The sequence below is a fragment of the Erigeron canadensis genome, chromosome 8 (assembly GCF_010389155.1).
Source record: "Erigeron canadensis isolate Cc75 chromosome 8, C_canadensis_v1, whole genome shotgun sequence".
In the NCBI taxonomy this organism is placed as follows: Eukaryota; Viridiplantae; Streptophyta; class Magnoliopsida; order Asterales; family Asteraceae; genus Erigeron; species Erigeron canadensis.
The window spans coordinates 36,255,277-36,282,353 of record NC_057768.1 but is presented as its reverse complement, the minus strand read 5'-3'; the positions used below and the strand labels follow the sequence as shown (position 1 = coordinate 36,282,353).

The window sequence follows — 27,077 nt, the reverse complement described above, 5'->3', positions numbered from 1 at the left end:
GTCATGATTCCATGAACTTAAGGCCCCTCGTAGTAAGCCATGGACGAGTTCGTCCATAGCCTCTTCCATCTCGTCATTTTTGGACCTTAATGCTACCGTCCTCGTCTAACTCGTCCAAGTGAGGGTAATTCGGAAATAAGAACAGGCTGGACGAGCGTTACGTTTGTGGGGCCGGGGCCCGGGGGAGCGTGCGAGAGAGAGGTGAAGTTTTTTAATGTTTTTTGTTGAGGAAGAGGTTACTTAATGTGAATGGTAGTTTTTTTAAATTGGAATAGACATTTAGAAAGAGGTTTAGGAAAGGGCTTATTAAGAGAGGCCTAATTTTTTTCATTTTCAACATTAGATATTTAGATTATTACGACATTTACGAGTATAACTTTTTATTTTTGACATCACCTTTTTTTAGCTTTTCAAGTTTAACTGTATTACTTATTGTTTTTCTTTTTCTATATCAATTAAAACTAGATTATTACCCCATTTAATGCAAGAAAAATATTTATAATTAATGACACGTTAAACTTTTATAATATCATACTTGACAAATTATCACCCATCGGTAACAATTGAATCACTAAAAAAACAAAAAGTTAGATTGATGGTAAGATTTCGGTCAACAGTGACCGGACTGTTTATAAAATGGATACACCGTTTATTGGCGGTCTCATTAAGTAATGTTTTTGTTTGTTTGGATGTATTTCATGCATCCGGATATGTCTACATTTGTCATTGTACTTGTGCTTTAACATTTTGCTCGAATAATTTAGTTATCTATAATTAACTAAGCAATTTAATTATCAATCTATACATCATATGTTGTGTTAATCTAATTATGCATAATATCTTTACAGTTTTCATGCAACTATATTTTTGATACATAATTGTGATAGTTTATTATAGATCCCGTATCTGTTTTCCAGTATTCATTGAGTAATTATTGAAAAGTTATGTCAATTTATGCACTGCACGGTGTAATCTAGTGTGTGTGTGTATGTATATATATGTTACAAGATATTATTTGATTCGACTAGTGAACTAGTAAGAAGATTGATATGACATCTGATCTAGTTTCTAAAACATTGATTTAAATGTAATAAGATACTAATGAGATGTAAAACTAAATGCATGTAAACAACATTTATTATGTTACATGAAAAAAATTCCAATACAAAATCATAATTTATTAAAAATATATTACATTAAAAAGACAATTTTATTAAAGAAAAAGTCAAAATTTGATTTTAAAGATGAAAAATATAAAAAATATTAATAATTATATTATTAAATGACATTAATTATTAATGTCTATAAATTTAAATAAGAAACTAATAATCATTTAATTTATTAAAGTAAAATCAAATCTAAATGATATAATCATTTTGATCTAATGGCTATAATTAAAAGTTGAGATTCGTCAAATTTCTCTTTTATACATTTATATTTGATGAATTGGAAAATTTCATACCGACTACATCCCTTTTTCTTGTTCTTATTTTGTAGTTATATGAATTGTTGAGTTGGAATTGAAGTTAATTTAGCTATGTCTATCAAAATTTCTTTTAATTAGTTAAAAATGAAAATAAAAGTTTATTTATAAAAAACGTGAACATTTATATTTGATGGATTGGAAAATTTCATACCAACTACATCCCTTTTTCTTGTTCTTATTTTGTAGTTATATGAATTGTTGAGTTGGAATTGGAGTTGAGGAAGATTTTCCCTTGAAGTGACATATCTACAACAATTTTTAACCACTTATAAGTTACAACAATACATGCTCTACACAGTTGTACATTGTTTAGTATAATATTTATATTTATTGTAAATGACAAAAAAAAACTTTTATAGATAGATCATTCCCCTTTTAGTTTTATAGTGTTTTATCATTTTTAACATAGTTTTACTAAAAACAATTACGAGTATTTTAAGGGATAAGTATCTTGTAATGTAACAAACTTTGAATGAATGTTTATAATAGGAAATAACTAAAGTTGTGTGTATTATATGTAAACAACCCGAAAATAATATTTATTGTATGTAAGAAAATGTATTCAACCAATTAAAATCAGACAAGTGACACCTCTATATGGTTGCCACGTATGTTTTCTTACATACAATAAACATTTTTTAAAGTTGTTTACATACAATACACAAAACTTTAGTTGTTTCCTACTATAAACATTCGTCTAAAGTTTGTTACATTCTAGAATACTTATTTTTTTTTAATTTATAGCGTACACATGATTTGTTTTTTAATTTATAGCGTACACATGATTTGTGATACTATTTCAGCTTAAAGCACTTAATGACCTTAATGTTTTAGTTACGATACTAGTTTGGCATAAAAAATACTGGAGTAATTTTTTAAGAAACCCGTTACCATACAAATAATAAAAATTATCACTATTTACCAACAAATAATAAGTGACATATCAAAAATAAAAATTATCTCTCTAGATAACGGCTAAGTTTTTCCTTTTTCAAATTATTCAATAAAAGTAAGTGTTTTTGATTCGGATGAACGTAGTCTAATTTGGATATTTCGTGATTGTTTATAAACTTTTTTTTTTTTACCACTCTCAAGAACATATGTATCCAGATTTGAATCTAAAAACCCTTAAAAATCAACCTAATTGGTGTGCTTAAAGATACGCCTAACAGTAAGATGATGACATGTGGAAAAATCAGGAGCACGATTAGAAAGAGAATTAGTGGAATCCACATGTCAGATTCCTAAGATTTTAGATTGATTTTTAGCCATATAAATTAAGTTGATTAATTATTTTTCTATTTAAAAAATAATGATTCAAAGTTAGTCCATCAATTAAAATAGAGAGGAAAAAAAAAGTTGGTGTATAAGTATCAAAGTTACTCGGCTATTCGTTAAGTTTGTTGTCGAAGGAGGAAGATGTTAGTTCTTGAAGCAGCATCTGCCAGAAGTCTAAAAGACAAATAACTCCATCCAATACTTTCAATTATAGATCATCAGCTCTTGTAATATTGTGATGTATCCAAAGTCTCACATTTTACGGTTTTGTCACAACTAGGCTTTTAACTTTGGGGACTAATACAAACTTTGCTCTTTGTGATCTTCACTAACTGTCAAACGAAGACTATGCATTCATCTATTTTTATGCATAAGTATGGACTCCTGGTCTCCCATAACAACTTATATCGAGCTCAACTCGAAAGAACAACATAAAAATGACTAGGATTTTTTGCGCGTTTTGGTTCTTTGTAATCGCTACCACACTCTCCTTACAACTTTCGGGTAAGCAATATGTATACGCTCTTATTGATTAATTGTGTGCTTCGTATCTCACATTTAATACTTGAAAATAAATGATGATTGGACAATAACAACTTAAACAAACATTATTCACAAGATTAATTACTGTCTCCAAAACTGTATGAGATGAAATTTGTTTGTTCATTGTCAAAATTCAATGATTCACAATAATTCATTTTTGCAGATGGGAAAGTGATGATGGAATACATTGGGGCAACTGGAAAACCTGTGACTTTCGACGAGGTTCCAATTGAAGACGGAATTGATTTCAATTTCATCTTAAGTTTTGCAATCGATGCCGACGAATCTGGCAACCCCCAAAATGGCAATTTCAAGCCGTATTGGGAACAATCGTTAACCCCCGATTCTGTTGCTGATGTGAAAGCAAAACATCCTAATGTTAAAGTTCTAGCAAGCCTCTCCGGTTGGAGTATTGGTTCAACAACACTCAGTTGGTAAGATTATATAAAGATATGTCTATTAATATAATCGGAAAATGTTATATGATGTTAACATAATTTCTCACACAAACTTACACACATCAATTTTAACACATGTCAAAAAGCCACCATGATTTTTATGGTTTGTGAGAGCAACATTATCTAACTAATCATCTAAATTATCCCCTAATTTAATATAGTATAACATGTGTCTTGTGAGCACACGTTAGGAAAAAAAACTTTTGAACAATTTAGCCTATGACCCACATATAATATTGCATATGAATTTTAGTTTTATTTATGATATGTTCTGATACCATGTGACAGGTACAAACCTGCAAACAGTAAAACATGGATCTCAAATGCGTTCAAATCACTTAACTCAATAATCCAAACATATCACCTAGACGGAATTGATATCGACTACGAAAACTTCCCAAAACACAACGAAAGTTTCAGCTATTGTATTGGCGAACTTATAAGTTATTTAAAAAACCAAAGTGTGATATCAATTGCAACAATTGCACCTTATCATCTAACAACAATACCTTACATACAACTATATGACGCATATGGCCACGTTATAGATTACGTTAATCACCAGTTTTATACTGATAAAGTAAGGAGCCCGAAAGCGTACCTAGAGAATTTTCAGCTACGGGCTACCGAGTTTGATAGAGAAAAATTGTTGCCGAGCTATGAGGTTGATGGAAGAGGGATTCAAGGGGATGCATTTTTCGATGCGTTGCGGATTTTAGAAGAGAATGGGTTCAATGTTAATGGGATTATGATCTTTTCGGCTGATGCATCTGCTTCTACTCATTCTACTAGCAAGTTTTATTATGAGCAAAAATCGCAGGAGTTTTTGCTTAATTCAACAAGAGTTTGAGATTACTTTGTTTATTTTCTTTCTTTTATATTCGAGTTAGTTTAATTTAACTAATTATGGTTTCTTTAAAATTACTATATAGCTAGGTCATAAAGAAGTTATATCATAAAATAAATAAACGTAATCGACTGTTGTGATTATTTTCTGTTTATTTGGAAAGGTATTATATGAATTCTTTGGGTTTCTTCGTTGTTGGCTATCTCAAATACAAAAATGTATAAGTAGTGCAAAATTTAATACACATATATGTATAGATGATGAATATTTTAAGAATTGTTTACCATTTAGATGCTGATAAAATATTGCAACAGAAGATCTAAACTATGTTGTTTTAATCGGGTCCATGTTGAAGAGTTATGTCATCTAATATGTCAATGTACTTGTAGTATACTGTTTGTTGGGAAAATTTTTTTTTTTTAATAAACAACAAGAAACTTATCAGTTTAGTACTCATAATTTAAGGGACTTAACACAAATTCTTCAAAATACTAACATAAGCGTGTATAAATGGGTGTTTTTTTCTTCTTATGTTTGGACCGAGAATTTAGTTTTAGATTAAAAAGCTGACTAAACAAAAGATATATATTCTCAACTACTTGAAATATCTTTTCATAAAAATATCGGGAGGGAATTCCTTTAACCTAACATGATTAGTCATGGTAAGGCAATCTTGACCTTTAATTGAAAATCAAAGACCAAGATTATTCAAAAATTATCTTTGAATTTTGTTCCCAACTTGACTCAAGTTGGAGAAATAACTTGAGTAAATCCCGTTTCAAAAATATCATAATCTATACTATCCTATAAAGCATTTTGCTCTATTTTAAAATTTTAAAAAATGATTTGAACTACCTAAATTACCCTTCTTATTTTTTCATTAATTTAAACAACTCTACATAATATACCTATAATATCATTAAATCTCAACTACTTATTTTCTTATCTCTCCTCAAACTCAACCACTTATTTTTTCTCTCTCATCCACAAATCATTTTAATTCTCAAATTCAATCAAAATCGTTTATCTCAAAAATCGTTTCTCGATAAATTATAAAAATTCTATAGGTGTTCTTAAAGTTTCTTTCATTAGAGATGTCATTTGATATACTTTCAAAGAATTTTTAAATCTGATGGCGGAGCCCGCACGGCTAAAACATTTAACTATCACACTCTATAACTTATCACCTCTTATGACCTATCACTAATCAACTCCACCATCTCACCGCCGTAACGTGTTGGCACTTTCTCTCGTAATGATATAAAACTGATCAAAGTATAAACAAAAATATAACATAATAAGTCAATTACTAATATATAGTAATTGGTTTTGATCATTTGAAAACTAAAATTTGTGTGAAAATTAAAAAAACTGGTCAAATTGGTGGTGATTGTAGACGAACTATAAACACATTGTGTTGAGTTTCAAATCATAGTGTGTTTTATCATTTTGAGTTTTCACTCAATATTTAACTTTTAAATGAACATGAATATTTCAGATATACGATATACAAAATATATGACACTAGCAATTTAAAGCTAACTAAAATACTAAGGGCGTGTTTGGTTCACGGAATTTGATGGAATTAGAATTGAATTTCATTCCTTGGTGCGTTTGGTTGTTCAAAGAAGGAGGAATCACATTCCGTAGGAACGTAAACATTCCATCATTTGATAGAATCTCCATTCCTTAGGGATGGAGGAAGAAATCTCATTCCTTCACACAGTTGAATTTGCAAAAAATCAAAAATATTCCGTCAATTTCCAGTCTTTCAAATTCCAATTTCTTTGATAGATTTCATTCATTCTAAAAATATTCCGTGAACCAAACGCGCCCTAAATGTAACAAGTAAAAAAATATAACAATTTTATATCTCGCGAAGTTAAGGATCCATATATAAAACAAAGTGATTTATGTGAAAACGATTTAAATACTCGTATTTGTTTTCATATATTGCGCGTATCTACGTCTGTATATATGTATATATACATACAATTATACAAGTATGTGGTTTTAATTGATGGGCCCTTTCAGTTGAATTATAACGTCATCAAATCTTATTGCAATTGTCTTGTCGATCAAATGTCATGTCTAAAAATATATAACCATATATTTGGCATTTGGCAATAGCTAGCAGATCGAACAGCCAAAGTAGTGAAACATATTGTGATGGATCCTAACAAAAAGATGTCAAAGATCAACGAAGATAACAACAACCCAACTCATGAAGATCAAGCCTCGGCTAAATATATCAAGTTGAATATTAAAAACCAGGTTTGCTAGTTAGGGTTTTCAACATGTTCAATACTTTCTTTTTTAAGCAACCTTTTTCATTTCTTTTGGTATCATTTAGCTGCATATCACTATAAAATGTGGGTTAGTACTTAGTACTGTTGAATATTGATACTTTAATTTTAATGTTCTCTAACTGACTGTTTGATATATAGTGAAATTAAATTTGGAAATTCCTTGTGGTTGTACTTGACAGTCGGACAAACCACGCGTATACAAGTACACAATTTGAAATTATCTACCTAGTGACATACACACGCACGCAATATAATTTTATTTAAAATATTTTATAGATAATGACGACTTACTAGTTCCACAACCAACATAAGGCTGCCCGGAGTGTATCGGTGACCACTTTTCTTTTTTTTTTTTGACCATTTGAGAAAAGGATAAGAAAGGATGAGAAAATTAACGATGAGTGGAGAGAGATGGTAAGATATTCCTCAACCTTAAGAAAAAGTAAATCCATGAATTGTCATTTTATTTTTTAGAAATCCTTTTTATTTTTTCAAACAACTTTTTTATTTACAAAAGATGTAATATATACAGAGATAGATACTCCTTAATTAGTAATTGTTCTTGTTTCTTTAGTACCTTTCGTTGTTCCGATCCTTGTTATGTTCCTTGGATTATTTACAAGCTCTTATTTGTACAACTTGAGCCACAACCTAATTATATAGGTGAATGCATGGAGCCATGGAGGGGAACCATTGACTAGTTTAATTTCTAAATAGTCTTTTTAGCTTAACTTAAGACAATGTGTCATGTGTGCGTGGCTAAAAGAATTCATAAGCCTGTCGATATATTAAAAAGACATAGAATGAGATTAGATACCCCGATTGCCACTTTTATGCTAAATATCTTATCTTCCAACACATTACAGAGTGCAACGAGGGGGTAAAAGTAAAACAATTTATGATAGTATTTGCAGGATATATGACACAAAACTTGGCTTGCTTTGATCCACGCTTTAAGTAAAGGGAAGTGATATTAGTACCAAAAGGTTTTGATATATTTACCACAAAATATAATAGTTTATGCATACTGTACAACTGACTAATGCACAGTGATGATAAATATATCAAAAAACATGATACGAATATCATTTCCAAGTAAAAGCACGAGATGAAACTTTGATACCTAGGATTCATATGACCATATATTAGAACATTACTGGCTAGACTTATGAAAAGAGTTGTCACATCAGCATTATATCAAAAATTACAGTGAAACGATTTCTTCTGATGCTAAATCATTACATTAAATAACTGCTAATTAGAAATAATAAGTTACAACACACAAAACACAATTAACGTGGTGATTGCTATGGAGCTACAGTGGCGACACCATGCCAAAATCCGGGACTTTCATGGCAAACCCTTCGTTACACCTACTCTTAGACCACCCACAGTGGTTGGTTTGAGGCAATGTTCAGTCTACTCGATTAGTTAAAAAATAATAATTAATCCCAACGGTTGAAGCTCTTGGCCATCCTAACCCAATTTGCTCATGTGTCACTTTGTGAGTGGTGGTTTACTGGTTTCATAAACTTTATTAGTTAGAAAATAGTTTAGGTTGAGTTATTAATTGTGTAAGTGTTGATCAGTTGGTTTGAGTTGTTTAAGTGGAAAAGAATGAATGTGGATGGTCTTATAGCAAAACATCAGCGTAGGTGTTTGGTACTTGAATTTTGGTACTGGTACAGGACATGATAGCACTACTATGGTCAGCTTTCGTAGCAATACGAACCCGTTAGTTTTGGCTAGTTAACCTAACGTGACCAACCCGTCTAATTTTGCCACCTCTAGTTCGTTACGACTCATTAGGATTCAATCATTGTTCACTAATTTCATTTGGTATTTTGGTATTCGATCTTCCAAGTCATCTTGATGGGCCTTTTGATGTATATATGTTGCTACCAAGTGCTCATATTTTTGAATATGGCAATTTAGCAAGCTTCTACTCCCTTTGAATGTTACTTTTGACCTTTTGTACAAGAATTAACCAATTGTCATTTTTGCGTAGGAGGGAGAAGTAGTATTTTTTAAGGTCGGGCGCCACACACGGTTCAGAAAGCTGATAAACGCCTACTGTGACCGAGAATCAGAAGGACTAGTCATCTATGCATTCTTGTTTAATGGACGCCGTATTCGACCCGAGCAGACTCCAGATGAGGTCTCTTCTTTTCTTACATTTGCTTTCTAATACTTACCCTCACACATACACACATGTGAAAATTAACCACACAACTATATGTTCATTTCGGCCGGAACTTTTTTACTTTTACAGTTTACTAATAAATGGGTCTATTTGGGTATGTTATTTTGATTAATTTGGGTATGTTATTTTGGTCTCTGATGGTTAAATGGTCCAAAAAAAAGCTTTGTCCAGCTGAATACAGTCAAATGGGTCGAAAGTCAACCCAAAAAATGTACATCTAATGGATAAAGTCATAAAGCCTTCTAAATCACTGTACTGTTTTTTTGGAGAAAAAGTGTCCCGGATCAATCCAACATCTTAACATTAGTAGAAAAATGTCCAACTTTAATCTCATGTAATTTGTAGCTAGTCACTATTCCTTGGTCCTTTGCTCTTTTGACTCTTCACGTGCACTCTTACCCGATTTACTCTGCAATGGTTATAGTTTGATGGTCATGTTTTTGCGTCTGTCCATATGATTTGTTGACTTGATAATCTGGAACAAATTGTTGCCCCAGCTACATATGGAGGATGGGGACGGGATCGATGCCATGAAGCACCGTGTAGGAGGAGGATGGGCAAAAGATCGACACACATGAATTTTTCGATCTGTACTTTCGTTGTTAACATCTAACGGCAATATATCTGGTACGTGCTAGACAATGTACTGAATCTGACTATGCTTCCTTAATCTATTGATCTCATCATAGGATCTTAACTCGGGTGTATGCTGGAAAAATATTTTTGTAAACCGCATACTTTCAACCAACTGCCAAGAACAACTTCAGTTCCGTATTATTCACGTTAGTAGTTAAGTGCTATGTGTATGTTTTTTGAAATGGCCATTTTGTCAATACATTATGCACATGCTATATCAATGACAGTAAGCGATTCAAGATGGTTAATCTCCTATATAGGAAACAGCTAACAAAACAAATGAAATTATGAAAGCGAGACTTAAGACTTGCTGCGATTTCCTGCTCTAATTCCGTTCAATAAAGTTACAATTTAAAATATACTAGAAGATATAAAATAGGTAGCTCCTAATCCTGAGTAGCACTAGCTAGAGAACATATGGACCTATGGAAACTAATTTGCTAACGTGTGTAGCAAGTGGCTGCAACAAGAATTGAAAACACGGAAGCAATAAAACATGTAACGGTCCTTTTGCCATGTCCTGAAACTATGGATAAAAAAACCGACAGTTCATGTAGAAATTCAATAAACAATGCAAAGAAGTTCAACATGTGCATAAAATGGGGAGTAAGTGGGGCAATAACTGGTTGATTTGTAACATTTTGGGTCATGTTTGTTAAGTCCACTTGACCCATTTGATCCTTACCAGGAACTACATTTTGCATGCTTGACTTGCCTGATGCAAAATATAGTCCAACATACATTTCTAAGGAAATGGGTCAAAACCAACAAATCAACCCGTAGCCTATAGATAATCTGAAATAACGCATTTTAAGGATATGGGTCAAAGTCAACAAAGAAGAATACATTCAAAACGTTACAGGGTTCGTCTCTGTGCTTCTGCTTCCTAATGGCTAATACTAGACTAAAAGGAAAACAACCACCCTGTTATTCTGTTAAGTGGTTTGTTTCAAGAGCATATGATTCCATCAATTGATCACGTAGCACCCATGTGCTTCCTATTCTGTTCCAAAGCATAAAAGAGCTTAAATTTGTGAAGAAAATAAAAATAAAACATGTTTTCTGGGTAGGGAAAGCCAAGTATGCATTATGGCAGAGAGTACAAATTATAACATACAAGTATACTTTTATTATATCTCCCTCACTAAGGCACCACAAACATACAAAAAAGATGAAACTCTTTACATACCTCAAAACATCAGTGTAGCAACAAACTTTTTACATGGAAAAACAAGGTTTATTTTGTGAGTTGGGCCTTAAGATGATCATTCGTCTCCGGTGTGATGGAAATTACCGACGCCAACAGGCTCCTTGAAACTTTCCTTGACGGAATCTACATTGTTGTCCCCGGTGGCTGCTTCCATGAAACCATCTTCTGCCTTCTCCTCGGTCTGACTAGCAAAACCTTGACTTGCCTTTTCTTCCTCCAACCTTTTAAACTCTTCTAAAGTCGATGGTGCTCTCTCGTGACTGATTGTATCGTCGACATGAGTTCTTTGGCTACTCTCATGGCTGTATACCTTTGAACATATATTACGAGCAGTATAAACACATCTTAGCCAGTGAAGTCTAAAATCAATTTTGGCCATGACTCTCTTAGCATTTTCATTTTATTTTTTGTGTACTTTATTGCCAAATTATGGATTTTATGGGACCCTCTCACTCATGATGTAACATATACCTATTAATCTTTTTTGAACATAATACCTATCTATTTATTATTTGAATAATTTTCTACATTATACGTACGTTATATGGCAACTAGTATTTAATACGCGTATCATAAACAATGAGTTTATACAACATCTACATTACTCCGAAAATCTTAAATTTACACCATATAAATTCAGTATAATTTTATTAATATATCAGTAGTATAGTATATATCAAAATAAAAAATTTATTAATTTATAGAAATCTTGAAAATTTACATATTCATTAGATTAACTTTAAATAGGTTTTTTTTTAAAGAAATATTACTAAAAGGGCACATGTCGCTTTAATATAGTGTCACGTGTTAGGAAGTCTAGTAAATGAGTACTTTGAATGCCAAATTGCCACACTGTCTCCTTTAATTATCATATACTAATTTTGTTAATTTTATTTAAAAGGACAACTAAACTTCCAATTGCATACAAATTTCACTCATATATTTACATGAACCACACGTTAATAGGATTATATCACATATCACATAAGCCAAGAGCCCAGGGTTAAATACTTTAATACTTCCATATATAATGTAAGTTTTCGTAACATTTTTTGATTATTTTAATGGTCATCAATTAAACTCCCATAATATTAGTAATTAATCACTATGTATACGTACATAAACAAGTAACATGTTGAGGTGATGGTAATCATCTTCGAACCTTTTTATAACCACATCTCAGGATAGTTATTAATTTACCTAAGGATGTTCGAACTCAGAGACCCTCTAGTTTGTTGTGCATATATATGTATATATGCTATTCCCCTAAAGTAAACTAATTAATAACTAAACCCACTGTTGAATTATTTTACGAATTATAATAGAGGAATTGGTTATTGTAAAAGAAGTACAACAACACCATGACCTAATTTTTATACGGGGTATTGGTTATTGAAAAAGAAATATTAATGTAAAACAAATAACAATAGGTTCCTCTTCACTGAAAATTACCGTACATCATGAAAATTAACGTGTATCACCTTGTGTTTCGTGAATCTACGTAATAAATTTTATTATAATGATCTAAAGGTCAGATTTGTCTTATTTGTTATAACTAATACTTGTCTTAACCAACCCCTAATGATATATCCTCTTGAGTCTTGACAATAATAATTAAAATGATTACAAATGGACAAAATCAACTGTATGATCATTTTCTTTAATTACGTACATATACCTTGTGGATAAGAAAAGGCGAAGGAAGTGGCGGCGGCGCATTAAAGAAAGAAATAGTGGAGGATGGTGGACGTACTGAAGATGTGTAGAGAAGGTAGAGAAGATGGCGACGTCTCATTCCGGAAGACGGTTTGTTTTTCAGATAAAAATGGACCAAGAAAACCAAATGTGTAACATTTATTTATTTACTTAATTACTATTCTATTTTTTTTTCAAAAGTTGCATGAAATGGATATAGTAGAGTGCCCCCGATGGTTGACACCTAATCTTATTATGAATGAATACATTCACATTTGGCACCACGTATCCCCATATACATATATCGGCTTCTATTTTTCGATTTTTTTACAAATGCCGTATGTAATATAAAACTATGAATATAAAAGTCAAAGTGTTGGTTTAACAATGATCAATGTAATAAATAAAGAAAAATTTATGCACCAAATAAATCGTGGTTGATTGAAGCTATGGTTTTGTCAATGACGGCTAAGACCCATCATTAGTGGAAAATATAAAATCAATTACAGTATAATTTAGTTAATAATAAAAATGGAAGAATATAATTTTTTTAAAATTATGAAGCACCTGCAAAAATCTGGGGTCCATATTAGAGAATTTTTTTTTCCGAATCTAGTATCAATTTAAATCTCTTGATAAGAAAATACTTTTACCTAAAACGTTGGACCGAAAAATTTACTCAAGCCAACTACAGGTGAAAATTAAATAATTGTGGTCATCCCTAATATGCCCAGGTAAGCATCAAACCCCTAGCCCCTTGTGAAGAGAGATGTTTTCTCGCCATAAATGTAATTGTGGTCATTTTAAATATGTTTAGAGTAAGACTCGAACCTCTGATCTATTATAAGATTAGAAACAGTCTCATCAAATACCTATAAAAACTCAAACTACAATATTATTGTTATTACTAAAATAATCTATAAGTCAAGATAGCATTAGACTTTGCTTGTCAAGATTGGGGTTTCATATATAGTGGTAATAGATATATAACTTTATTTATGATTTATGATGAGTGCGACTAAGTTCTTTTTTACAAATCTGGACGACAATAATTTTTTATTAAGAGATTTAAATTGATGATTAATTTTATAAAAAGAACTCCAAACTTTTTAATATACGCAATTAATTCACATCTTAAGAAAAAAAGTTAACCATATTGATCAAATTATGAGCATTTTAACTTTTTAATTTAATAAATAAACTTAAATAAATCAATTTCCTTCTTCAAATTTCTCAAAAAATATTTGATAAACCCAAACAATCTATCTCTTTTATTTATTAATTTAATTATCTATGCTATATTATAAAGCAAATAGCTCATGTCTAAATTTTAAGTTTCAACATTTATTTTTTCTAAAATGCTTCTCATATTTATTATATATTTACCTAAATAACTATAATACACTTTCTCTCTGTTCAAATCTCAATCACTCATCTTTTCTCTCTCCGTAAATCATTTTATTTCTCTAATTTATTCAAAAAATTTTATCTTAAAAATCATACATCAATAAATTATAAAAATTTAATGGGTTTTCTTAAAATTTTATATTTTTTTCATTAGAGAGGTCATTCGATATACTTTCTATGAATTTTAAAATTCGAGGGCGGAGCCTGTGCGGCTAAGGGCAGAGTCCGTCATCTAGATCATCCCATCACCGCCGCAACCGACATTACATCACCATCCCGCCATCACCTACATCACCGCTGCAACGCACGAGTACCTTTATCTCGTCTCTATCTAATATACATATAATATTTTTAATAAAATAATCTACAACATTTATTAATAACCATTAAAATAATTACAATGCCATTATACATTAATTCATATTAATAATCACACTGCCACCGCCGATATCGCCATTTCCTTTATTGCCGCCATTACAAATTGTCTCCACCATCATCACTACCGGTCATTTCTATCACATCATATATTAAGAAAGTTATAAACATATGATTTTTTAGAATAATTTATAGTATTAATTAATGTGAAAACCCATTAAAAAAAATGTCCCGAACCTAAAAAGAAAATAATATCTGTACCACAACAATCAATAAATTTACCACAATCATACGTTACATCTTTTACAGTTAATCGATTCATGTGGTAGGTTCTATCATTTCCCAACCCAAAAAGGCGCCAAGGGACGCTATTAGCCTATTTACGAGTATCATCCAGAAAAGAAAAATAAACCCCAAACTTTCTAACTAGGGTTTATCATTTTGACTTACACCTCCATATTTCTCACAGTAATCCAGTCAATCAATGGAATCCAACGGCGGCGCCGACGAATCATCACGGTTGCTCCTTGAACTCGAGTCATTAAAGGAATCCAAGCGAGAAATCGAATCTCGGATATCAGTAATTGAATTTCAAATTCAAAATATTAAATCAAATAATAATAATAAAAAAGAAGAAGAAGAAGAAAATATTGAATTTGGTCATGATTTGAGTCCAGATATGATATATAGATATAGCCGTCAGCTTTTACTTCCTTCCTTTGGTGTTCAAGGTTTTCCTTCTATTTTTATTTTTTTTTTAAATTTTAATAAATAGTTCTAATATGTAAGTATTCTGAATTAGCTTATATTTGATTAAAATAGTGTGTGTAAAGTTAATGTAAATCAGTCGAGCAATTAATGATCTATTCGAGATTGTTTAGATATATTTCGAGATTGTTAGGTTTCGAGCTCGAGGTCGCTTGTTTGAAAGTTTGTTTAATTATTTTGAGCTGACTGAGACTAGGTAAAGCGAGTAATCCGAGCTTTTGGCTCTACTCGAAGTTAATTTTTTGTAGCAAATGAGCTTGAGAACTTGAGCTACGAGACGTGTTTATTGAGACTAAGCTAGAAAACGACCAACTCGAACTTGAAAAATAGTTAACTGATCCGTTTTTGAATAAGTAAACGATCATCAAGCACGAGTTCTTATGATGACTAAAGTTCCAATTTGAAGTCAAACACAATAAAGGAAGTTATTTTAGCTCGAGACGAGGAATGGAGGTTGAGGATGTTTACACATCTAAACAAACCCCTAAAACTGCATTTCAGCCAATAAAAAAAAACACAACAATATATACAAACTTGAAACATGCGCTTCTACATTATCTTCTAGTATCTTTTTCAAACTAGCAAATGCTTTGAGTTTTTAGTCGTTTTGTTCTTAAGATGTGGTAATATTGACGAACAGGAGCTTAACAGAGCAACCTTTTAATCGTTATGGATGTTTTTTTTATTTATTTGTTCCAGACATAAGATTTGTTACCTTTTTTTTTGTTACTCAATCTAAGATAGTAATTCTTGTTTGGTTGCAGGGCAGTCAAATCTCTTGAAGTCTTCAATTTTAGTCATCGGGGCCGGGGGTTTAGGATCGCCTGCTCTGTTATATCTAGCAGCCTGTGGTGTAGGTGAGATCTCGGCTTTCGTATTGTAATTTGCGGCTTTTTTTTACCTTTCTGCTTTTGTGTTTCTAAAATTTTGATTCTACATCGTTTCTGCTTTGTGATATTAACGACAATATACATTCGGGTGGTAATGTATACTAGTATCTACTTACATAACAGTGTTATTTTTTTCTGTTATTGAAACTGAACCTACTCAACCCAGACTTATATATTTACTCGAATGTTGACAGGGCGCTTAGGCATGGTGGATCATGATGTTGTTGAGCTAAACAATCTTCACAGGCAGGTATAATTTATGATTTTTTTCTATTGCAATCATTCTTTGTCGTTTATAAAACCTAAGTATCAGCACAGTGCATCACTTGCCACTAATAATGAAAGATTTTGCTAACCATTAGGACTATGGCTAAGGCATAAAAATTTTGTACATAAAAGTAACCGCCTCCTAAAAATAATTATCGCCCGCCATATACAGCATTTGTGTGTGTTAACCATAGCCCAAAGGCCTATGGTTAGTAAAACCTGTTAATTGCTGTTAGCAATCATTGTTATGTACTCCATAAAATGATGTTGATATGCCAGTTCCATCAATATTTCAGATCATCCATAGTGAAGCATACATTGGTCGTTCCAAAGTAGAGTCTGCTGCTGCAGCTTGTCGCTCGTATGTTAATCTTCTTCTGTAAAACCTTACATTCTGATAAATATATCTAGATGAGCGTCCCTTTACTTTTTAGTAATCACTTTTGTTCGACTCTGATTGTCATTGTATATATTTGTGTTTCAGGATTAATTCAACCATTGAAGTAGTGGAACACAAAGAGGCTTTACGCACATCCAATGCGCTGGAGATTGTGAACAAGTATTCTTCATACTTTGAACTAGACCTCATGTATATATCTTCTGTAAATTCGTGTTTCACTTTTTACTGGTTCTTCTCCTTGCATAATTTTCTAGATACGACATTGTAGTAGATGCAACAGATAATGCTCCCAGCCGATACATGATCAGTGATTGCTGTGTTTTACTGGGAAAGGTGTGGTTTCGTTTAAATTGCCTCTTTAGATATTCTCATATGAATATTTTGATATGTTTGTATGCGGCTAGAACTGATGTTCGTATTATAGTTACGCTATAGAAGACATTTATTAAGGGGAATTTCCCGAATATTGACTTATAATTATATTTGCAGCCTCTTGTATCAGGTGCTGCATTGGGTTTGGAAGGGCAGGTAAGGTCAATTATATTCAGATGCATAGAATTTATGAAAAATTTAATTTCTTTTTGCCACGTTTGTATGTCATGCATCTGTATCTTTCAATTGCTTTTATAGCTTGCAGTTTACAATTACAATGGAGGCCCATGTTATCGATGTCTTTTTCCAACTCCACCACCCACAACAGCATGCCAGAGGTGCTCAGACAGTGGAGTTCTAGGTGTAGGTAAGCAAAACTTTAGCCATGAATTAATTGTTTGTCTCCTTTGTCCCTGTGCACAATAACATAATTTTGTAGTTTTGAATTTATAGATGAAGTTTTGTGCAAAAAATTTCATTGTGTTGGACCTTTGTTGGCTACCTAACACAACCATGAGTATTATCAAGAAACCGTATTTACAAACTTTTTTCTCTAGGATCTTATATTGAGCTTGCTTTCCTTTTTGTTTTTGTAATAATATCACTTGATTTGCATCTAGTATCTATTTTTTGACATATTGTTGCAGTTCCTGGTGTTATTGGTTGTCTTCAGGCCCTAGAGGCTATCAAGGTGGCAAGCTTGGTTGGCGAGCCACTTTCAGGAAGGATGCTTCTTTTTGATGCATTGTCTGCCCGGATTCGCATTGTAAGTTTTGTTGACATTTTTAAATGGTGATCAGCTCATTTTGTTACACCCATTTCATAACGATTGACGACATCATTTTGTTGTGCATCTAAAGTTTCTGAATGAGTTTTGACTCGGTTACCTGTGAATGGGAATGACAGAATGGTCGATTTTGGGTTTTGTTTTATTTCAAATGGGTCGAATAACCAATTGCTATAATGGAACAGTTCAAATTTGTGAAGATACCTCAAAGTCTATATTTAACTCATAGAATCTGTTAAATGTTTTTGTTCAAAAAAATAGGTGTCCATTTTATGTAATTTCTATAACTATACTTTACACTAATTGATTATAGAAGAACAAATTATTGCATAGAAAGTGCTTGGGTCAGCCCAAATTCACCTACCTGACTTGTACAAAATTTACTTGTTATGCAAAAATGTTTTGATCTGTAAGCTAATTCACCTGACCCCACTTTGACACCTCTATTGTTTAGTGTTTGCTGTCTAGGTTAAGTTGATTATCTAAGATAGATCTATTAGTTGCCCATTCTATTGTATATCAATGAGATCTGTAGTTGGTAAATTGTTACTACTTCAGGTGAAGATTAGAGGAAGGTCATCGCAGTGCGAAGCTTGTGGAGATAATCCAACTTTAACACGCCAACAATTTCAGCATTTTGATTATGAGAAATTCACTCAATCGCCATTGTCTACTGTATGTTAAATTGTCCCTGAATCTTAAATTTTTCTGATTTATGTGCTGTCAATATTTCCTTGCCAAACTATGTGATTTCTTATTACTCTTCAAGAGTTTTTATATGATTACTTTGTATGCAGGCTCCTTTGAAGTTAAAATTGCTGACAATGGATTCTAGAATAAGCAGCAAAGAATACAATGAGGTTGTTAAAAAGGGCGAGCCACATGTCTTGATTGATGTACGGCCATCCCACCATTATAAGATAATTTCTCTTCCGAAGTCCATGAATGTACCTCTTGCAACTTTGGAAGGTAGGTTGCCTGAGATATCTTCTGCATTAAAATCAGTGCAGGATGTCGATGGAAATCATACTGGCCAAGATGCAAGTATATATGTTGTTTGCAGAAGAGGTAATGATTCACAGAGGGCCGTTCAGTTGCTTCATAACCTGGGTTTTCCATCTGCAAAGGATATTGTCGGTGGATTGGAGTCATGGGCACATGATGTGGACAAGAGATTTCCAACCTATTAGGACGTATGTTTTAATGTGATCCTTATATGAAACATGATCGTGTTTTGAATGATTATGATGCATCAAGTTCTTTTACCAGTTTATGATGAGCAAATTTTTGGAATATTAAATCTGCCGATATGTTATTTGTGTTTGCCATCTCAGTTTGACTTGGTCATGTCATTATTATGTAAGAATAAGAGACTTGGCATAGAAGACCCCTTATATGAGCAACATAAGTGAATTTATAGCATTTGTTATATTTTTTGGGTTCATATCAATGTTAGTAATATAGGTGTTAGGGTTTGACCTAGTGAATTGACTTAAGATACAACTGTTATGAGGTATGCATATTTTAACTTAAATATATGCATCGAGTATAGGTAGAGATGATGATCGATGAGGTTTCAACTGGTGGTCTTTTTACTAGATGTCTAGATAGATACTGTTGATAATCACCCACAAGCAACAGGACGACTGGCTTAGCATGGCATGATCCATTCGATTTAGGACTTCATGTTCACCCTGACTACTTCGTTTTGGATTTAGTGATGGGTTTTCTTGTTTTTCTATTTTTCTTTCCATACCCTTGCACCGCGTTTGATGGGATCATTTTTTTTTTTTGTTAGCAACCATGCCATATTTGTATATGATCTAAGCAGGTTTGGCATTGGAGAGCAATGCTCCCCATTTCTATGGACATGACAGGTGACACTGGACCAAATTCCTTTGATTTTGGTTCTACCGGTATCCTTTGAATATTTAAAACAAACACTTGCAAAGTGTTGAATTCGTTTGTGTTGCCATTTAGAAACAAGATATGATACAAGAGATATCTAGAAGTTACAAAAAGTATCACAACAGAAATAAGTTGCATTTATGGCAAAACATAGGAATACTACATAAACTGACCATTTATGACATCTTTGGTCCAAAATTTTTTGTTGAAACTTGAAAGTCAACTCACTTAGGAACTACCTAATAACTATCATAAAGATATATTGCATATGACTACATTTAGGAGCACGTTGTCTTGTAAGTCTTGTCACATGCCCACCTGGTTCAAAATTTCCAGCAGGAATAACAGCACGTTAACACAACATTGAGAAAGAAAGTAAACATGCGTTGATGCATCTGAGTCATACTATTTCCCTACAGTGCCAGAATCCCAATGGGACACCATGGCTGCTGCAGATTCCAAAACTTGTGTCATCACCATCCGAGGAGTAAAAGCTTCAACAAAGCCATTCGAATAAAGAGCCCGTTTTTTGCCTGTCTAAAGTAGGCAGCTCTTGGATCCCCATCTACATCCACTGTGATCTGCATAGCATCAGAAAAAGACAATGCACTATTTGCGTCATGATAGGTACATCTTTTAACTCAGATACCCAAAACGGGCGGGTAAGGTAACGTGTCAATGTAGGCTATGTATAAATAGGGCATCATAAGTGAGAAAGTTATATGCATTAAAATAAGGGCTAACTGCTCAAGTTAACGAGAGGAAACCAGATTACCGCATTACCTCATCAAGCCTTGGGAGAGGATGCATCACCACTGCATGCTTTTGCATGACATGCAAGATGTCCCGATTGACAATGTACTTGCCACGAGCTTCATCATAAAGATCTATTCTCTCCCCAAACCGCTCTCGCTGGATGCGAGTTTGATAAACCACATCACATTTGGAGGCCACTTCCATAAGATCTGCACTTTCTTCCCATTGGATTCCCTTTGATGTCAAGTACTCCTTAATGTCATCCTATTGGCCCATATAGACCAAGGAAACATGTAAATAAATAAATGATTGCCAGAATTTATAAATATTACAAGGTTAGAGACTTAGAGGGAGGCAAGGCTTTGTTAGTTTTCTTGTCTTCTTGTTAGATGTCATAATTTGAACTATAAGTGGTCTATGTGCCGTAAGGTGAGGTTGAGGCATAAACTTTGGAAGCTATAACCAATGATAACTTATGAGGTAGTTACCATAGAAAGAATATTCACTTACTATCCTGGCTCTCTTCTTATAAATTGGACCTGCTACTTGGATGTAGGTAGAGGTAAATTTTTGACACATATACTGATATAAGTTGGGTTATGTTTCATTTGAAGGATGTAAGGGTTAAACTAAGATAGTTAGCTAAAATGGAAACAAGCCAAAAGTTGCCCTAACGTGTGTGTTCTAAAGGCATCGAACCTCCTAAAGCATTTTATTCGGCAAACTAGATTATTATTGGAATAATACAACTTCTGTAACCGTATTTGACGCTTATCAATGATAAATTTGAGGTACAAAGCCCAGGGACAAGTCGGCTTGCAAAGCCGGTCAGATACCTAGGTTACCAACCAAAAATTAAATAAACTGATGACTTTCTCGTAACCTTGCTTAATAGGGCTAACTCCAGATTTCAGTTGGTGATGGAAAATTAAGTGCATACCTTCATTTTTACAACCTCGGGAGAAACAAAGTAGATCTTCACATCATTGTATTTGGCAAGAAGATATGCAAGGGAGCGAACGGTTCGCCCATTAGCAAGATCCCCAACTAGTCCAACTTTGATTCCATCCAACTTTCCTATCTCCCTTTCTATAGTGTAAACATCAAGAAGGGCCTGTTATATTTATGACAAAATAGAATCAACATTAGTCATCCAAAAAGAAAACATTAAACGGAGAATGATTCCAGTAACTTATGAAAAAATAAATAATATACAGACATCTAAAGTTTTCATAGCTGTATTGAAAGTAGACCATCGCACAAGGGGGTGCCAAAAGCAATTAAAGTAAAAAAAAAAAAAAAGTGGGTAAACCTGTGTAGGATGTTGTCCTGGTCCATCCCCAGCATTAATGACTGGAATGTTAGCCGTCATTGCGGCTCTTCTAGCAGCACCACTTTCAAAATGCCTCATTACAATTATGTCTGAGTACCCTTCAACTGTCCTTATTGTATCTGCAAAAATATCAGCTCAACATGATTCATGATGCAGAGGTGACAGGTTTGATAAGGTTACATATAAATCGGTTGTTTTATCAAACGGCTCAAATACGGGAAGTTAAATTAAAAGAAAGGTGGGGAATGGGTCAAATGGGTCGATTCATGAAGGCATTACACCAATAATGAATGGTGGAGTATCAACACATAGAAGTGGATATTTCAATCCATTTACTTATAAATAGGTGAGTTTTTGTGTTGCATTTTATCTCAAATGGGTAATACCAAATATTTAGCTAAAAGGGTACCAGGTTAAAAGCAGCTCGAAGTCTTTTTTAATGCACGCAACCTCCTAAAAAGGCTTTTTCAGAAGATTAGATTGCTGTTCTTGTAATGATAATTTTTGTAACCTAGTTAATGTACAGAAAACTTATTATAAAATCTAAAATAGGTGGACAAGAGGCTTACACAGTCAACCAAACTCGACCCCCCTTCTAAAAACCACCTATATTTACCCGAAGCGGTATCGACCCGTTACCTACCCAGTACCCACCCGACCTGCCCATCTTGCCACCTCAGATGGGATGTCAAATAACTTCAAGGAGCACTTGATATTACCTTCGAGTGTCTCTCCTTTTGCTGCAGATGAAAATTCTCGTGCATTTTCAGTTGTCAATACTTCCCCGCCCAACCTTTTCATTGCTGATTCAAATGAAAGCCTGGTCCTGGTTGAAGGCTCATAAAAGAGAGTAGCCATTAAATAACCTTTCAAAAGCTGGTTTCCACGTGACTTCTTTTCAATCGTTTCCATCTCACGTGCCACTTCAAATATAGCACTCAGAATCTCTCTATCAAACTGTTGAGCTTCAATCACATCATCAAGTTGAAACACTTCTCCTTTCAAGAAAGCATGATTGCTTTCAACATCCAGTGCTTGGCATCGGAGCCTTCCTTTTCGTTGCCAGCTGGTCTTCAGATGAGACAGGTCAGCAGATATGCAGTTTTTCTTCGAATGCTTACTGATGCAACTTGGTTTATTGCATATCAATTCACGACTTTGCAGAGTCTCGGGCAATGTACATGTAGAAAATCCACAAGATGACATCGCCTTAAGTGAATTTCACCCCTTTTATGCATATAAACAATCACAAGAAGAAATCAACTAAAATAAAAATACAATTTCCATGCCGAGAATCCGAGATGTCTAGCTAAACGTATCAAAGTGTACCAAAATGCTACAGTATTTTTCATATTTAAAACTTGCTTTTGTATGTATCAAGTAACTTTTTCATTTTGCGCCCATATAAGTTGTCGCGTCAATAACACTTCATATACATCAAACCTTAAAATATATATATATATATATATATATATAAACAAATTTCATAAGATAATACTCGTACATAGTATAGCATTTCGTGTAAATTCGAAAACACTTAGACTTACAACCTAGTATTTTCCAACTTTAAATAGTTTAGTTTCAAAATATCTCGTTTGACTTTGAAAGTCAAAGCAAGGCTATTCTATTAGCACTATATTTTTAACACAGTAAGGAACAATTTCTATATAGACGGGATTGGTATCGTTCTAATACAATACGTACTACAGTAATTTATTAATGGGGACTTAGTGACTTACTACTGTTAAACAATATTTGACTTAAGTTATGAATATAGAATTATAGATATATGAAAAAAGATACTCAATAAAAACTAGAATAGAGATTGACAAAGTACCTCGTGTAAATCTGATATACCCCAAAAACTTTTGATTACAAATAAACGGAAACGAAGGGCTAGCAGCAGTGGCTGTGACTGAGGGAGGATGAAAATATGTATGTATGTTTGTATATTAATTGAGAAATGCTTGACAGATTGAGATTACAAATAAAACTCTAGCATACGAAATTTGTTTTTATTTTATTGTTTAAAGAGCAATCTGCCATTAATTTTTTCAAATGTCCAATTTGCCACTAAATTTTTTTTTTTAAATTGCCACTAAATAAAGCTTGCCACTCATTTTCTTAAAAAGTTATAGTATAATTTAACTTTTACACATTATTAGACATTGATATGTCATATTTTATACCATTTCTCACGTGAATTTAGGATCAATTATTCGTTATTTTTATAGTTTTATATCCAACTTTCGATGCTTTGAGGTAGTGTTAAGTGTTTTCAGGTTGGAAAATGATTGGACGAATGAATTGGTTGATTTTGATGACATATGGAATAAACGGGAAAAGGATTCGGTCGAAATCAAGTGAAAGACGAAGAAAACGAATTCTGGAGTATGTAACGCCCGTTACATATGTAACGCTCGTTATATAGTGGATTTTGGATTCTCCTTGTAACGGGGCATTATGTATCAAAACGGCTGTGAGGTTTGTAAAGGCGTGTAACGCCCGTTGGGGCTTGTGAAGGTTTTAGTATAAATACTTGTCTAGGGTTCTGCAATGAGTGACGAAATTCATTAGGGATTTTCTTAGCATAACTCTTGTTCTTAGTATTTTTAAAGCAAACAAGCAGTTAGGGTTTTCCTTGTAACACCCCAAAGTTTTTAAGGTAAAGAATTTAACCTCTTTTTATAGTTTTGACATTAAAATAATTTCCTAGCATTTTAATTTTGGATATAAGGTTAATTTAGTTGTAACTTCAATGGATAGTGGGTATTTTACCACAAAAATTTGAAAAGGGGCGTGGCAACCCGATATTGTGCCAGCCAATTTTCTTCTAATGATTCATAATTCCATTATACTTTCTACAACCTTCTTCAACTTTCATCTCATTCCATTTCAAGTAACTCAATCTCACTCATGCAATTAATCAAAATCAATCAAAGAATTCTTATAGTGAATTAATAATAATAATCATACTAGATATTGAAAATTTGAGGGCTTGTGTGGTGGTGGCCAAAATTTAGAAGAAAGAAAGGGGAAAGAATTGTGATTGGAAATCCTAATCTTTTATCTTCCATTCTTGAGGTATTGATTTCCATTAACTTAGTTTTGATTATTTTGAGAAATTAGGGTTCTTGAGATACCCAAATTTGGGGATTTTGCTAGAATGTGACTTGTGTATAATTTTCCCCAATTTCTTGTATAACCTAGTTTGTTATTTGAGTTGCATAATGAATTTAGCTAAGAATATATGTGTTTGACATGAAAAGATTGATTTTGAGAAAATGATGATTATTACTAGTCAAATCATATTATGATGAAAGTGATGAATAGAGTTGTCAAGTGAATTTTTGAAAAAGAAATGCAATTCAATGACAAAATAAGATGGACATGGATTAGGAATGCTAGTGACATTGTAGTATGGCTAAGTTGAGCTAGCCAAAAGAGTGAATGTTATCTTATATGCATACTATGATGTGATGATAGGTTGAAAGCTTGAATTTGTGCATTTGCGGTTATTTTGAGTTGTTGATTCGAGTCGCGAAGGAGGTGAGTATATTTGCATACCTTTGTGTATACCTTGGGTCGATTTCCATATGATGATGGACTTCATGTATGGAAATCGATTTGGCGTTAAAGCCCGTGTAAGGCATTGTGATTATGAGGCCTAAGAACCTCCGGGACCTAAGAATCCCGATATGTGATTAGCGGGGCCTAAGAACCTCTTGTGTATGAGGCCTAAGAATCTCCGGGACCTAAGAATCCCGATATGTGATATTGATTATGTTGTTTGGCTTATATGGATCCATGTATAGCGTTAAAGTACAAAGGTGAGTATGTAAATATGGCACGACGGTGTCATAGGTTACATATAATAGTCCTTTGTACGTTGCCCTCCTTCGTGTTCATAAATGTATGCAAGTATATTCACTAAGCATTCGCTTGCGTATTAGTTGATTCCCTTTTTATAGGTGGTTCCGGAAGAAAGAACTAGTATTGGTGATTTGAAGTTAGTAGAAGAAAGGTTGATTAGAAGACTTGGAGGTATTGTCCATTCTTGAAAGAATGGATCTTTTGTTTAGACACTTAGATATCCTACCTCATATGGCTCATGATGCTCTTGATATTTTTTTGATAGTCCTGTTTCTTAGTAAATTTCTGCAAATTATGGTCATAGTTTGGCCTTTTGATTTAAAAAAAAAAAAAACAAGTATGGTTATTTTGTATAAACGTTAACTTGGGTAAATGACCCATATGGATGTGTAAATGATGTATGATAAAATAGCCACTTGAGTTATGTTGTAAATTATGTCATGTGAAGGTTTGAAATCAGATTTGATGTGTGATGGAACCTGTGTTTGAGTTTGAAAAAGGTTGCAAATTGAGTTAATAGTCAAATTTGATGTTTGGTGTGTGCAGTAAGAGTACAGACGCAGACACGGCTGACCGTCCTCAGCGTCTGCAGTATTTCCTCTTGGTGTTCAGTTTCTGAGAGCACGGACGCAAAGCACGGTCGACCGTGCTTGCTGCCGCAGTTTCACTGTCTTCGAGCAAAGTTTTTCCGAGCTTCATCCGATGTTTTCAAGGTCTGAAACTTATAGGATATGTTTATTATAACATATTAAGGTGTTCTAATTTGTTAGATTTTGAATTTGAACATTTCGAATTTTTCACCTTATTTTGTCTAAAATTTTTTCAAGTATGGATTGGTAAAATAAAGTCGACTTGTAAAAAAAAAAAAATGGTCGAGTCGAGTTGAGTTCTTTCATTCCTCTTGCCAGTCTTGGATTACAATCATTGTTGCTACCGAATTTTCTCCAATTCATTGGTATAATATGATTTCTTCCATTATTGTTTATTTTATTTATTTTAATATGAGTAGGTAAATTCTTTATCATTCGTATTGATGTAGCGATACAATATGTAGGATTGCACAAATTTTATTATTCAAAGTTGATTTCAATTATCGTTGTGTCGAGATCTTGGTGGCATATGTGTTCTTCGTTAGTGGTACTAGTTGAATACATGTGTGATTTTCTATTAACTGTTTGTCTATAAATAGTTATCACTAGCTCATGGTATGATAGTGAATGTCATTTAATAAAAGGAGTTATTTTGTCAACGTGTTGTGTAACGGTTGGTGGTACCA

General features: G+C 33.1%; 5 protein-coding genes across 7 annotated transcripts; 3 read left to right on the top strand and 2 right to left on the bottom strand.

Moving 5' to 3' along the window:
- Window positions 1-2,906: 2,906 nt before the first annotated feature.
- On the top strand, window positions 2,907-4,763 carry LOC122580406 (chitinase 2-like). Its single transcript, XM_043752672.1, has 3 exons — window positions 2,907-3,268; window positions 3,471-3,741; window positions 4,054-4,763. The coding sequence occupies exons 1-3, from the start codon at window positions 3,202-3,204 to the stop codon at window positions 4,613-4,615; spliced, it is 900 nt and encodes a 299-aa protein (XP_043608607.1). The 5' UTR covers window positions 2,907-3,201; the 3' UTR covers window positions 4,616-4,763.
- Window positions 4,764-6,674: 1,911 nt separating this feature from the next.
- LOC122579779 (small ubiquitin-related modifier 1) lies at window positions 6,675-12,947 on the top strand. Of its 3 annotated transcripts, none has more exons than XM_043752014.1 (4): window positions 6,675-6,886; window positions 8,930-9,079; window positions 9,622-9,751; window positions 12,666-12,947. In XM_043752014.1, the coding sequence occupies exons 1-3, from the start codon at window positions 6,782-6,784 to the stop codon at window positions 9,700-9,702; spliced, it is 336 nt and encodes a 111-aa protein (XP_043607949.1). In that variant the 5' UTR covers window positions 6,675-6,781; the 3' UTR covers window positions 9,703-9,751; window positions 12,666-12,947. The 3 variants fall into 3 exon arrangements, with proteins under 3 accessions (XP_043607949.1, XP_043607948.1, XP_043607946.1); XM_043752013.1 differs by having other exon boundaries at window positions 12,661-12,947; XM_043752011.1 differs by lacking the exon at window positions 12,666-12,947 and having other exon boundaries at window positions 9,622-9,942.
- On the bottom strand, window positions 10,858-12,765 carry LOC122579778. Its single transcript, XM_043752010.1, has 2 exons — window positions 12,649-12,765; window positions 10,858-11,280 (listed from the first exon to the last, which is right to left on the bottom strand). Exons 1-2 carry the CDS (start codon window positions 12,763-12,765, stop codon window positions 11,026-11,028), a joined length of 372 nt encoding a protein of 123 aa, XP_043607945.1. The 3' UTR covers window positions 10,858-11,025.
- A 1,871-nt stretch (window positions 12,948-14,818) lies between the features above and the next one.
- Window positions 14,819-19,264, top strand: LOC122611214 (adenylyltransferase and sulfurtransferase MOCS3). The gene is made up of 11 exons (XM_043784197.1): window positions 14,819-15,178; window positions 15,980-16,072; window positions 16,300-16,355; window positions 16,669-16,733; window positions 16,857-16,931; window positions 17,027-17,105; window positions 17,262-17,300; window positions 17,403-17,511; window positions 17,792-17,910; window positions 18,490-18,606; window positions 18,729-19,264. Exons 1-11 carry the CDS (start codon window positions 14,932-14,934, stop codon window positions 19,119-19,121), a joined length of 1,392 nt encoding a protein of 463 aa, XP_043640132.1. The 5' UTR covers window positions 14,819-14,931; the 3' UTR covers window positions 19,122-19,264.
- Window positions 19,265-19,953: 689 nt separating this feature from the next.
- Window positions 19,954-23,900, bottom strand: LOC122578478 (aspartate carbamoyltransferase 1, chloroplastic-like). The gene is made up of 6 exons (XM_043750451.1): window positions 23,766-23,900; window positions 22,648-23,155; window positions 21,908-22,047; window positions 21,536-21,709; window positions 20,623-20,859; window positions 19,954-20,420 (listed from the first exon to the last, which is right to left on the bottom strand). Exons 2-6 carry the CDS (start codon window positions 23,132-23,134, stop codon window positions 20,313-20,315), a joined length of 1,146 nt encoding a protein of 381 aa, XP_043606386.1. The 5' UTR covers window positions 23,135-23,155; window positions 23,766-23,900; the 3' UTR covers window positions 19,954-20,312.
- Between the last annotated feature and the right edge of the window lie 3,177 nt (window positions 23,901-27,077).

Coding starts and splice junctions, on each gene's coding strand:
- LOC122580406 (XM_043752672.1), top strand. CDS start 3,202: ATGACTAGGATTTTTTGCGCGTTTTGGTTCTTTGTAATCGCTACCACA. Junction 3,269..3,470: donor ACTCTCCTTACAACTTTCGG/GTAAGCAATATG, acceptor TCATTTTTGCAG/ATGGGAAAGTGATGATGGAA. Junction 3,742..4,053: donor GGTTCAACAACACTCAGTTG/GTAAGATTATAT, acceptor ACCATGTGACAG/GTACAAACCTGCAAACAGTA.
- LOC122579779 (XM_043752014.1), top strand. CDS start 6,782: ATGGATCCTAACAAAAAGATGTCAAAGATCAACGAAGATAACAACAAC. Junction 6,887..8,929: donor AGTTGAATATTAAAAACCAG/GTTTGCTAGTTA, acceptor ATTTTTGCGTAG/GAGGGAGAAGTAGTATTTTT. Junction 9,080..9,621: donor CCGAGCAGACTCCAGATGAG/GTCTCTTCTTTT, acceptor TTGTTGCCCCAG/CTACATATGGAGGATGGGGA.
- LOC122579778 (XM_043752010.1), bottom strand. CDS start 12,765: ATGAGACGTCGCCATCTTCTCTACCTTCTCTACACATCTTCAGTACGT. Junction 11,281..12,648: donor CGCCTTTTCTTATCCACAAG/GTATATGTACGT, acceptor ATATGTTCAAAG/GTATACAGCCATGAGAGTAG.
- LOC122611214 (XM_043784197.1), top strand. CDS start 14,932: ATGGAATCCAACGGCGGCGCCGACGAATCATCACGGTTGCTCCTTGAA. Junction 15,179..15,979: donor TCCTTCCTTTGGTGTTCAAG/GTTTTCCTTCTA, acceptor GTTTGGTTGCAG/GGCAGTCAAATCTCTTGAAG. Junction 17,911..18,489: donor TGTCTGCCCGGATTCGCATT/GTAAGTTTTGTT, acceptor TTACTACTTCAG/GTGAAGATTAGAGGAAGGTC.
- LOC122578478 (XM_043750451.1), bottom strand. CDS start 23,134: ATGTCATCTTGTGGATTTTCTACATGTACATTGCCCGAGACTCTGCAA. Junction 21,710..21,907: donor CAGGACAACATCCTACACAG/GTTTACCCACTT, acceptor TAAATATAACAG/GCCCTTCTTGATGTTTACAC. Junction 20,860..21,535: donor CCGAGGTTGTAAAAATGAAG/GTATGCACTTAA, acceptor ATGGGCCAATAG/GATGACATTAAGGAGTACTT.